General features: G+C 39.0%; 2 protein-coding genes and 1 long non-coding RNA gene across 8 annotated transcripts in view; 2 read left to right on the top strand and 1 right to left on the bottom strand.

Moving 5' to 3' along the window:
- The window catches only part of LOC105008069 (serine/threonine-protein kinase BRSK2), an 864,007-nt gene that overhangs the window by 767,613 nt on the left and 84,301 nt on the right, over positions 1-12,093 (bottom strand). The gene's annotated exons all lie outside the window — the stretch shown is intronic.
- Positions 3,448-4,186, top strand: LOC117593349. Its single transcript, XR_004574795.1, has 3 exons — positions 3,448-3,528; positions 3,786-3,922; positions 4,127-4,186. It is a non-coding gene; the product is annotated as an uncharacterized LOC117593349 (long non-coding RNA).
- On the top strand, positions 4,215-8,338 carry LOC114829580. Of its 2 annotated transcripts, XM_029115111.2 has the most exons (11): positions 4,215-4,237; positions 4,387-4,452; positions 4,729-4,876; positions 5,413-5,456; positions 5,608-5,673; positions 5,895-5,981; positions 6,138-6,173; positions 6,538-6,682; positions 6,907-6,978; positions 7,196-7,223; positions 8,122-8,338. In XM_029115111.2, the coding sequence occupies exons 1-11, from the start codon at positions 4,229-4,231 to the stop codon at positions 8,285-8,287; spliced, it is 867 nt and encodes a 288-aa protein (XP_028970944.2). In that variant the 5' UTR covers positions 4,215-4,228; the 3' UTR covers positions 8,288-8,338. The 2 variants fall into 2 exon arrangements, with proteins under 2 accessions (XP_028970944.2, XP_028970945.1); XM_029115112.2 differs by lacking the exon at positions 7,196-7,223 and having other exon boundaries at positions 8,122-8,286.

The raw sequence follows: 12,093 nt of genomic DNA, 5'->3' as shown, positions 1-12,093 counted from the left end.
CCCAGACTTTTCCCTACAGGGATGAAATAACAAGGATTCTTAAATTGACCGCAGATGTCCTGTTTCACTTTTTGGTAGTACTTCCCCACTGCATAACATGTCTCCCCCTGCCCCAGATCACAGACAATGAATGTCTTCACAGAGAAAATACTTTCCTCTCGATCAGAAAGAATGACAGTGTACGAGTTTCTCCGAAAAGTACGCGAGTAGTTTTGGGAATGAACTATTTCAAGATTAACCACTACTCTGCAAAAATACTTCACAGTGACTCTATTTTCAAGGTTGCTGATGCTGTTCAAGGCCAGAAAATCATCATTTCTGATCATACAAATTTTAGGCCTACCCAGAGATGTAACACCATGACAGCGACTTACTTCCTGCACCATTTTTTTCTCAACTGAAAAATACTCTAAGAGAGCTAAGTAATCATCAGAAGCTGCCACCATGGTTTTTTGGGAAAATGATGGAAATGCAACCTGTAGCCAAACTGTTTTCATTATCTGCAGAGAAACTCCCTGGCTGCTCTTTATCATATCTAAAATGATCCCATTGTATGACTCAAACACAAATGCAGACTGTGCCCAGAGGGGACCCCAGTTCCTCACAGTATTGGGCAGATGAAGGCACAAATGTACATTGAAAGTGACATTATTGATCCCATTAAGGGTCTCCATTTCCTGAACAAACTCTGTTAGCAACCCCTCAGATTCTGAAATGTGCAGTGGTGATATATTCTCACCGAGTAGAAGAGAAACCCCCTTTACCAACTTAAACCAGTGCTTCAGATATTTTTCAGGTAAGACCCCTTTCAATGTTGGTATGCTGTAATAAAACAACCACATGTTCCACTCGTGTGCCTTCCAGAACTTTTTCTCTTTCACTGAGCGAGGGACACGAGAAACATTACAGGGGGGTTTAATAGAAGTTAAAATGTCATCAATCTGTTCTGTTGAGTGTCCGATATACCATGGCGATTGGTTGTTTTCAGAATGAAACCACAGCGTGGTGATGCTTCTTGCTACACCCAGCAGCACACTGTGCATATAATCTGGAACACAGCCATCAATGATATTAAAATCAGGTAGACAAGACAAAATACTAGGCCCTTTCATACTAGGCCCTTTCACTCCCTTAGTGGGGTTTCCAGCAAGAGCCTCTTCCACCAGATCATCAGTCTGGGAGGGATTCCTCAACTCTGCTTTTTCATAGGGATAAGCCCTTACACGCCCCCTGCGTTTTAACACACTTGTTCCTTTCTGCATACAAAAAGAACACCCAAACTCACCATTAAACTGTTTAAAGTTCTGAATCAGTGGCCGAGCAACTGAATCTGCCACCATGGTAGTAAGCAGTACTTTACTTGTGACAATTTCCCCACTTTCACTTTCCCATATAAGACCATTAGAGTACAACTCTATGCATTCATCGACAAATGGTTTCATGTAAGTGTTCATATTTGGTTTGTTTTGACCAAACCACAGGCCACAAAGCATAACATGTTTTGCACGTAGCTGTATTGGCAGTTCATTAATAGTACACAAAATTGGCCACAAACTTTTTGTGTTTGATTTGTGCACTGGCACTCCATCACAGTTGAAAGTCAGTGATATGCTGTCTGGTGATGCAAGGGGTGATAGTTTTTTGTATAAATGTCCATCATATATATCTTTGATGGAGGCATCCTTCTTCTCAAAACGGTGTTTCAGGTGTTTCCCTAATTGGTGGTCCTCAAGCAGTTTTTTAATTTGGTATTTTAGTGGCAAGTACAAAAAACACTGGTCTTTTTGTGCATGCGCTTTTGATGTGTCCTGGTCACAGACTGGGCACTTGACATTAAAGGGACCTTCCTGCATGCTTACCTTGCAACTCTTGCACACATAATGTACTTCTAATATGTCTTTCACTGAATCAAATGCTTTGTAGAAATGGTACTTTGAGCCACTAACCAATTCCCCACCAGGACCAGCAATAAAGTTGATAAGATGCATGATGTCCTCCAAGGCTATATTTGTTAATCCGTGTTTGAGTTTTAATGCCAGCAGCAGGAGTTCCACCTGTTCTTTTGTTGGTTTCTGGTCTAAAGTTGGACTTGTGGGGTCTTCTAGATGTTCCTCTACTGGCTCCCCAGGTGAAGAGCTAGGGCCAGGTATGGGTTGGTTCATCTGTGAATTTAAAACATTGGATTAGCAATCCCAAATTTGCACAGACTCATACAAATGTACCATTTCATGTGGTTGGTAACCACTTGCATTTGAAGTCAGGCTCAAGTGTATTTGTTTATTTTTTTAACAGTCTTCTCCATTGATTTATTTTGTCATCATAAATAAATTTTATGCCCCCTTTTGTCCACATGTATATTTTTCTGACACTTTAAGCAACATCAGTAGGAATTGGGTTGTGGAATTATCTATGATGATTTACATTAACTAGTGTGCATGCACATGCACGAACAAAACAAAAAACACCTAACTTTAATATTTTAGCCATTTTTAGCAACTTACTGTGTCATCAGAAGCAGTAGACACCGGGTCATCTTGATTGTCCTCTTGGGTGAGATACCTAAAATTAAAATAAAAATCATTCAGCAAGAAATATGTAGGCCTAATGCGTGTGTGCGTGTTTTCTACTTACTGAGTTGTAGAAGAAGAGGCCACAGCTTCTTCATCATCACCCATATCTTCAGAAATGTCCCTAACAAAAGTGTTGTGGTAATGTTAAAACACTTCATGCATCACTCAATATAATAGGATTGATATGACTGATTGATGAAGTCCAAGCAGGTAAATTCCATTCATGAGGTGAAACCTTTAAGACTGTAGATTCAAAACACACAAAGTGAAATATTTTCCTGGCTAGAGTTCCAACTTGAACAGTTTTCTTTATTTATTTACTTTGGACATGGAAAGGTACAGTGGACATGGAAAGATACATTTTACCTTTATACAAACATACTTAACATACATTAAGGGGAATTATGCCACATGCGTTTACATGGTATAGGAAATTATCTGTAGCTGGTAGCTTTGTTAGCTGGCTAATTTAGCAAGCTAGCTTCTAGTACGTTTTGTTAGAATACTTACTTTCGTTTACGTCTTCTCTTTGTTCTTTCTGGAACGGGTGCTTCGTCGTCAACGAGGTACCTTTTGTAACGTACTGGATCCATATCTATTGCTTTTCTTTAATTGCGTCTAAATTGCATTTCTCCACTCTGCTGCTACCGATCAGCCGCTACAGCGTCGCGTAGTTGATGACGTCAACCGCATGCGGCCCAGCACGCTATCTTTCGCGCCGAAAGATAACGGCTGGGCGTAAAAATGGCGATATCAGCGTTGGAGATCCGCTATGTCCTACTTGAATGGACTGAGGGTGAGGATAGAGGGGCCCATAGTATTTTGGCTCTCGACTGTGTCCGGAATTTTTCAGTAAAAGATTTTCTTGAAAGGACTGAAAAAACCGAGAAGCTGGTGGAATGGCGAAAAGGCCGCCAACCCTGGCCGGTGCACCCAGCAAGAATTATTGACGTGGCAAGTATGTTACACGCTAACTTTAGCTGACGTTATGTAGTTACATACCACATTTAATGTTTTTTCTCGCTCTTAAAGAAGTCTAAAATGGATCTTGCTAGGTACCTGGTTAGCAATAGCTTCACTTTCTGGCTCATGTTAGCTACATAATTTGCTAATTTAAGCGAAGTCCAATTGGGACTAATGTTAGATTTGGTAACGTTAAACATGATTAGACAAACGTTTGCAGTTCATGATAACATTTTAATTTTATTGCACCAGAATTTGAAAAAACTCTCCAAATTAAACTGCGTGGGATGGAGATGGAGAAAGAAGTCACACAGCAAACAAAACGTCCTCACATCCCAAACTCAAAGTACCGTGATCAGGGGCAGACTGAGAAGGCTTCAAAGAAAAGGGTAACTGACTGCACCAATTGGTGCTTTACTTAAATGATCTCCCCCTCTCTCTCTTGTTTCTTAATGTGTAGGCATGTGTGTAGGTTTGTAATTGTGTCATCTATGATGATTTCATGTGCTTTGTTGACAAAATGTATGTGCAAGGTGGTGTAACGTAAGTTAATAAGAGTTGGGCTAAAAGTCAGTCTGTTTCTCTCTGTCAAGGTTGACAATAAAAAGAGATGTCCTTCTAAATACAACAACGAGGAGGAGGAGGAGGAGGAGAAGGAGGAGGAGGAGGATGAGGCGCGTCATGACAGGCCTTCAATGAACAAGGTACACTACCAGTCTGCATCCAGTGTGTGTTGCAATACAGTAAAGATAAGTAAGACTTTTATAATAAAGTGCATTACCAGTAGCTGTAACAAGGTATGACACCGGCACAGTAGGCAACTTTGTCCTCTCTCTTTCTCTCTCCCTCCCAGCGGGCCAGCGAAGAGGAGGAGCATTTTGGGGATGAAGAGGACATAGTACCACCCTCTAAGAAAAAGGTAGCCTAAATGATGACATCCAGTGTGTGGTGTATTACATACATACATTACATGAAATACAAGATGTGGAAGTTTCATGTTTTAAGTAAGGAATAACCACCAGGAGGCCAGACAACCAGTTACATATAGCCAAGTGGAGGGACTTCTGCCCTAGACTTCTTGCCACCTTCCTCTTACACCTCTCATGACATCCTCCCAGCCAATCAGAATCAACCATTTACAAAATAAGTTATATAACAATTAGCTGTTGTTCTTCTCTCTGTCTCTTTCTCGTAGACAGCTGCTGAATTTAGAAAACACCTGGATGAACAGATGTGGGAGAGAAGGAAACTTGACCAAATGCAAAGAAATTTGCAGGAGTTGAGAAATGAAGTCCATTCTCTTAAAAATGAAAATGCACGTCTGAAAGACATTATCATCAATCGTAAGTATTCCTAATTTAAATATTTATTAGCAAGGTTTTTTCTGGAGATGGATATTGCGGTGGCAGAGAAGTGTAAACTTAGAAATGTTATGGGCTGAAACACATGTTTGGCAAAATATGTTGTTAGCTGGTGAGGTAGTGTGTGTGCTCATATAGCCGTTGATAAGATTAAAATTAGAATTATATTTATTTGTCTCTTTCTGGAGGAATTTGTAGAGGGTTAACAAAAGTCATGGCCTAGAGAACATACAGTTCATGAGAATAAATGATGCTTTTCTGCCTTTAACGGCTCAAGAAGGCAATCGGCTCCAGAAAAAAACCCTGGGGAATTAGAATTTGGGAGAAATTGGAGAAAGAAAATTGCGTTCACAACTAGGTTTCCTCTGCAGAGCCTTATCAATGGGCTTTGGAGGGTTTTAGCTTGAGTTCACAGCTGCAGGAAATGTCTTTCGAAGAGTAAGGGCACTGAGTTGCTGGGTGCTATTTTGATCTAGTGATTGTAATTATTGTTTTTTCTTTATATAACCTCTTTCTAGAAATCCCTCAAATGAAAAGTGACCTCCCCATTATTGCTCAAAAGGTAAGTTCCTCTGATTTTCATTGCTTTTTAAAATTGTTTCTCAAGCAGAACTGGAGAGACTTGTGATGTTGGGCTGATTGATAGTGTTAATTTTTTATGTATTTACACTTTAATTTATTTAAGAGAATAACTATATTTTTCTTCTATGAAGAAGACTGGAAGGACTCCTGTGGAGGATCTAGATTCCTCCTTCTCGACTTTTGGAGAAGTGCAACCGGTGAGTAACCCCTTGCATTTTTATTTATTTATTTATTTTACTTGTTACTCAAACAGAGCTATATGGATTTTTATGATGTTTGGCTGATTACTTTTGCATGTAACTTTAATTTATTGGCATGTTTAATGTTTTCCAAGCCCCCCCTGTAAATACGAATCTATAGTGGCTTGCTTGGATGAATAGAAATTGTTGAGTTTTACTATGTTTCTTTCTTCTCTAAGACTCCAGAGAGGAGACAGAGCCCAGAGGAGACCGAGCCCTTTAAAGAGAGTCCCATGGTGACTGAGCGCTTTCGAGAGACACCACAGGTGTGTGTAACCCTTTTATACCTCAGATTTTACTTAAGGCTCCAACTGAGCTATAGGGATTTTTATGTTGGGATAGTTAGTGGTAATATGTAATTTACTTGCCCCATATTTATAAAATTGTTGAAGAGTTTAACAATGTTTTTCTTCTCTAACAAGACTGCAGCAACAGCTGAGACCTCAGCGAAAACACAGGTGAATAACATATTATGTAGTAAGGATGGGTATAAACTGTGTGCTTTGTAGGAGCCAATTAGTGTTATAAGTGACAATCATCCTCTCCTCCTGCCCCCCTTCACTCCTCTCCACCCACTGTCTTTTCTCCTTCCCTACTCTCCATCCAACCTCCTCCTTTCCCCCCACCCTGTCCTCCTCCTTCTCTCCTTTAATAACGTTTTGGGCAGTGATTAATTTGTTTCATTTCTTTATCATTCATCTGCATTTATACATATAAACCTATTAACTATTGGGAAGCTAAGCATAAGAATCAATATGAAACATGAAAAAGTTTCTAAAAGTTGCCAATAAATGTATATTGTAATGTGAAATTATTTTTCAGATTGAAGTTATAAAGGGCTCTGGGGTGTTTTGCCAGGCAGAAGTGTGGAAAGCAGCCCGCCTTGCCCCCTCTGCTACTGCCATGGTGCGGAATCTGCTGCTGGGCACCTTTGATTTGGAGACTTTGCTGAAAAGCAACCTGAATGGTACAAAACAACATGTTCCTAATCTCTTCTGTCCTTGAAAAAAAAAAATCAGTCATATTCAGTGGAATAAATTATGTGTGTGCGGGCATACCATTGCTTTTTTACTTGGCATTTTTGTATTTCCTTGCACCTCAAGAAAACATGATGTGTATATAAAAAAACTCTTGCTTTCTCCACCGTCTTTTTACACCCCTTTCATAATAATTTTGAAATATTACTTTAAGGTGGGAAGCCAACCAGAGGGGATGGGGAGCAGCTGGTCGCACTTGACCAAATTAAAAAGGCAGCCATTATTGGCGAGTAAATGCATAATGCATTGAGAAGGGAAAACCAAACTTTTAAGACTTTATAAGTTCACCACTTTAACCATAGCCTACTTGTATCAATATTTATTAGGCATCAATGGAGACTGCATAACGTAGGGCACCAATTATTGTTACTGTATCTGCTTGGTACCTTTAATACTAATTCATCGCTTTCTGACTTCTTGATCCTACCTTTCCTCTTCTAAAGCCACATTGCTGGGGTATTGCGCTGTAAGGTGTGTAGTCCTCTATTTTGTAGAACATATAGTGTTGCAAATAACCTCATGGCATATTGTTGTCGTCTGAAGTGTTCTTAAATAATCATATTCACCCCTCCTTCACCTTAATCCCCTCTGTCCTGTGTTTGTGCCTTATTTTGTCTATACCGGTAATTGATTTGCTTGATTTTATTGCTTGATCTTATTGCTCTTCGAGTAAACCTAGCATGGCAGCTCGCGGGTGGAATGTGTGTGTGAATGGGTCAATGGGAGGACATTGTAATGTATTTTGGGTACTGTTGGGTGCAGGAAAATGCTATAAAAGTGCAGCCCATTGACAACTAGATATGTTTACATGTGCAAAGTTTCTTACATCAGATAAAAAATTTGAGGGATTAGAATATCTGAATCTGTTTACATGGAAACAAATAATCTAATCATGACGTGCATAAACATGCACCAAGACTTATTCAGAATAATAGCATTTTGACATCCGCAGAGCGGACTTAATTTCCCTAAAACACCTGCAGAAGTTGAACTTCACCTGTGTTTTAAGCTAAACAAAAAACTCGGGAGTGGCAAAAATTTTCCTATCCATGAATTTTCTCTGCTTTGGATGCACATGATTGACCGTGTGACTGTTAACAATGCAGTTCCCATGACGGACATGTGCATATGAAAGAACGATGCCCCCCCCCCAAAAAGGGGGGGTGATGTTTCCAATCAGAATTTCTTTCAGATTTAGCAGAATCCAATCAGAATCTTCCAATTGACGTGTTTACATAACAAATTTTTTATTATGGTCAGCCCTTTATCCAAAATATGTCTCCAGTCGCAGCTGTACTGTAAGCACTTTGGGTTCCTGATGAAGCACTATATTATTATTATACTGTCTAATTATTTTTGTCTTCTCTAGATGCTACATTGAAGAAGTGGCCGGCAGCCAGCCAAGGGCAGATAGGCACATCTATCAATTCGAAGCTCACGGAGCTGAGAAGATCAACAAGATAAATAGTTTTTTTTTTTCTATTCAGTTTTTTGTCTTGTTTTTGTTCTTGTTCTATTTGATTGTTCTTAAGTAAATAAATAAATGTACATTTCTACATTTTGGGCTTTTATTTATGTTGCATAGTAGCTATGGATTTTAATAATTTTACTAATATATAGGTAAACATATAGGTACATATAAGCCCGTATATATGTACACATATGTGCATATATGTGTACATATATGCACACATATATACGTGCATACATGTACCTAAATAGGTACATATATGTACCCATATATGTACATATATGTGTATATATGTACATATAATATAGGAAAACGAACAATTTTATATATGTCACATATATTAAAAACATATATCAAAACCTATATTTAAACATATATGTTTATATAGGTTATTTCCATGTGGGTTTCTCTTTCTGTAATGCATTTTCTCTCTTCTTTAAAATAACAGTGTAATAGTTGACAGGTCAAGAAGCTTGAGGAAAACACCAAAGGGAGAGTAGGGGAGGTAACAGGAAACAGGGGAGGAGATGGAGAGAGGTAGGGTGTGGTAATGGTTGGAAATGATTGAGCACTGATCAAGGTTTGTGAACAGCAATACGGTAACCAAATCAGAACTAATTAATGAGCTAGTGCCTTGTCAATCCCACAGGTTCCATGTTGCTGTTTGCAGTGGAATATTAACCATTGAAATTACCATGTCAACTCTTCAACTGAGTCAGAGGCAGAGCTTTAATGGGTGCTATGGGTGCGCGGCACCCATGGCAGCCAACAGGTGCCCCCAAGAAGTATATCTTATGGTTGAAAAAAATATAGCAAGCAGAATATAATTATATTATTCGCCACATACTATTTAGTTGACATTGAAGTGATAAACATCTCAATTTTTTATGATTCCAAAATGCATTTGTATGATCAACCAATCTGTGACCGTGTGAGTGTAGCCAGTGTTGCCAGATGGGATAGTTTCCTTCATATTTGGGCTATTTTTAATGACAGTGTGCAGTTTGTGGATTCTGAGGGTGATAGGTCCTATATTGTCAGTGAATCTGGCAACCCTGGGTATAAAGTCAGATTGTGGAAAATTAAGTAACAAAACTTGGAAAAATGGAAGATATGTCTGCCACTCAGGGGACAGAAAGGCAATACATTATAAAAATTATATATTATGATATGTGCCCTTGAGAAATGTCTTTAGAAAATTTGTTGAGAAGCAGAAGCAAGAGAAAATGGATAGATCCGACGTTACAATTGTAGTGAGGGGGTAAATGGGAGAGTGGTTGTAAAGGTTTACCACTAGAAGGTTACCGGGGGACGGCTAGGAAAATGAGTGTAAGGGAACGTAAAATTAGTGATGAATAAAAATACAAATGTTTAAATAATCTGACTCCATATTGTTTGTAAACATAAGCAATCATAAATTATCATATGGAATTATCATATTCTTAGAAAAGGTAGCTAATCTTTCATCACAAGCCAAACAATTAAAAGATCATATGTTTCACAGCCTACGTTATCCTCAATGCTCCTCATCAGTCAAGGCCAGAAGACAAGGGACAGTGTAGCAACACGGGAACTCAGAGATGATCAGTCTGGTCACTTTGATTTACGTACGTGTGTGTGCCTGTATCAGTTATCATAAGCGGCCATAAGGGGTAGGTCTTTTAACACGAACCATACAGTAAAATGACATGTGTTCCTGGGTCTAACAGAAAGTTAATTATGCCCGACGACACTGGGATGATCACTGGTCGCTTAGACTTACTTATGTGCGTGTAATTACCATTAGCCCTACGAGCTTGAGTATGAAGATGAATGAGGAATGCCGTTGTAATCTATATTCCAAAGTAATAAAATGTATTCCAAATAAGCAATAAAGTTACAATATAAAATATAGTTACATACTAACACGATTCAACGTCCTTCCTAATAGCCTCACAGTCTACCAACTATACCATAATTATTAAGGCACTATAGCACAAAGGTGTGCTAGGAGCTTCTGTTAAAGACTCCTGAACATGGCTACAATACAACATGTCGGGAGATCTCTTAAACGATTACAAACTCCTAAATATGACTACAACACGATGTGTTGGGAGGTCTCTTTAACGAGGACAAACTCCTAAATATGACTACAACATGACGTGTTGGGAGGTCTCTTTAACGAGGACAAACTCCTAAATATGACTACAACATGACGTGTTGGGAGGTCTCTTTAACGAGGACAAACTCCTAAATATGACTACAACATGACGTGTTGGGAGGTCTTTTTAACAATGACAAACTCCCAAATATGACTACAACACGACATGTTGGGAGGTCTCTTTAACAAGGACAAACTCAAATAACTTTTTGGAGACATGACTACTTATCCTAAAATCAGACATCTAAACCACTCCCCCAAAAAGTTATTACCATTACTTTACCTTGGCAAACACAATGAACACAAAGGACAGGAACTGTCCCACTTAATCTATGCAAAATTATAGAATGGATGGAGCATTGCCGTCAGTTGTTGTCTGACATGCAACAAGGACATGCAACTTCTTGTGAAGATTGACCCATAACCCATACAGTACAATACAGTTTGCTCAGAGTTTCACACCTCTCCAGGTGAGCTCAGGAGGGTGGGGCTAATGGCCCACACCTGGTGTTCCAGATCTTTGGTGAAGCAAATGTTACCAGGACACTGATTAACATCAACAAGGGGCTGTTGGATACTTGTTTGTTTGGAGACTTGGTGGGGCCAGATGATTACATAATCAAATGTTATGCAGGACCTCTGATTAACATCACCAAGGGTGTGTTGAGGACTTTGTTGGGGACTTTGTTGGGGACTTTGTCCCCTTTGTCAGACGCACCTCTTTGTCAAATACCCTTCCACTCTTCCTCAACAGACATTTCTCATTACACTGCACAATGACAGGAGCAGCATTGCAGCTTATAGCGAAAGGGAATTACAGTTATGATCCAGGTCCAAAAACAGGTAGAAGCGAAGTTTTGTAACTGCAGGTACATTTCATTGTAGCCTAATAACAATCTTCTGTTCATCATACATCATACGTACATACATTTTTGGGAGAATAGTATTAAATATTGGGAACCTGGGAGAGAGAGCTAAGCTCTGCCACTGAAGTTAAATACTTTCATCATTTCAGGTTCCCCCAGACACATATGACTGGTAAAAGTTTGGATTGGAACATGACTGTGTAGAACCAGAAATCACGAGAGATGATTCTTCTCTGTAATTGTATATTTAAAACAGCCTCTCTCTTGTGGCGATGAGGCCACATGTATTTTTAATACATCTGTATCATTGAGTTAAACATTTACATTAAAGGCAGAGGCAGGGAATAAGTTCTAATTGCACATTCAGAAGACATACATTAGGCTGCGTCAGGTTAGGTGTAAAATAGCTAATTTACCAAGAATTAGGATAAGCAGGGCTCTATAAAAGCTCATTTTTGCCAGTACAAGAGGGACGCTGCTTGTAGTACTCTTAAATACACCCCAGCAAATCAATAGGGCCTGCTTGACTAGCCTCAATCTCATATCTAGGCTACGTCTTCTTGGTTAGCAAGCAATTCTTTAGGCCCAGGTAGAATAATTTACATTCATGAGAAGCAGTAATTTCATAGATTTTTTGGACAAATCGAAATTGGGTAAAAGCAGTGCTGAAACTGAGGAAGTGATTTTATGTGTGATTCAATCAGTGAATAAGTGGTTGTTGCGAGGATTAAGAACAATTGTATTAGATTTCAGAATCATGAAAACAAAAATATAATCCAACAGTATCTGTACATATCCAACAACCAATGTCATTATTAAACCAATTGCAGCACATCACATTTTACAACCAGTTCCTGTACATAA

The sequence above is a fragment of the Esox lucius genome, chromosome 19, assembly GCF_011004845.1.
Source record: "Esox lucius isolate fEsoLuc1 chromosome 19, fEsoLuc1.pri, whole genome shotgun sequence".
NCBI classification, from domain to species: domain Eukaryota; kingdom Metazoa; phylum Chordata; class Actinopteri; order Esociformes; family Esocidae; genus Esox; species Esox lucius.
The sequence above is the reverse complement of the archived record's forward strand: the minus strand, read 5'-3'. Positions and strand labels throughout refer to the sequence as shown.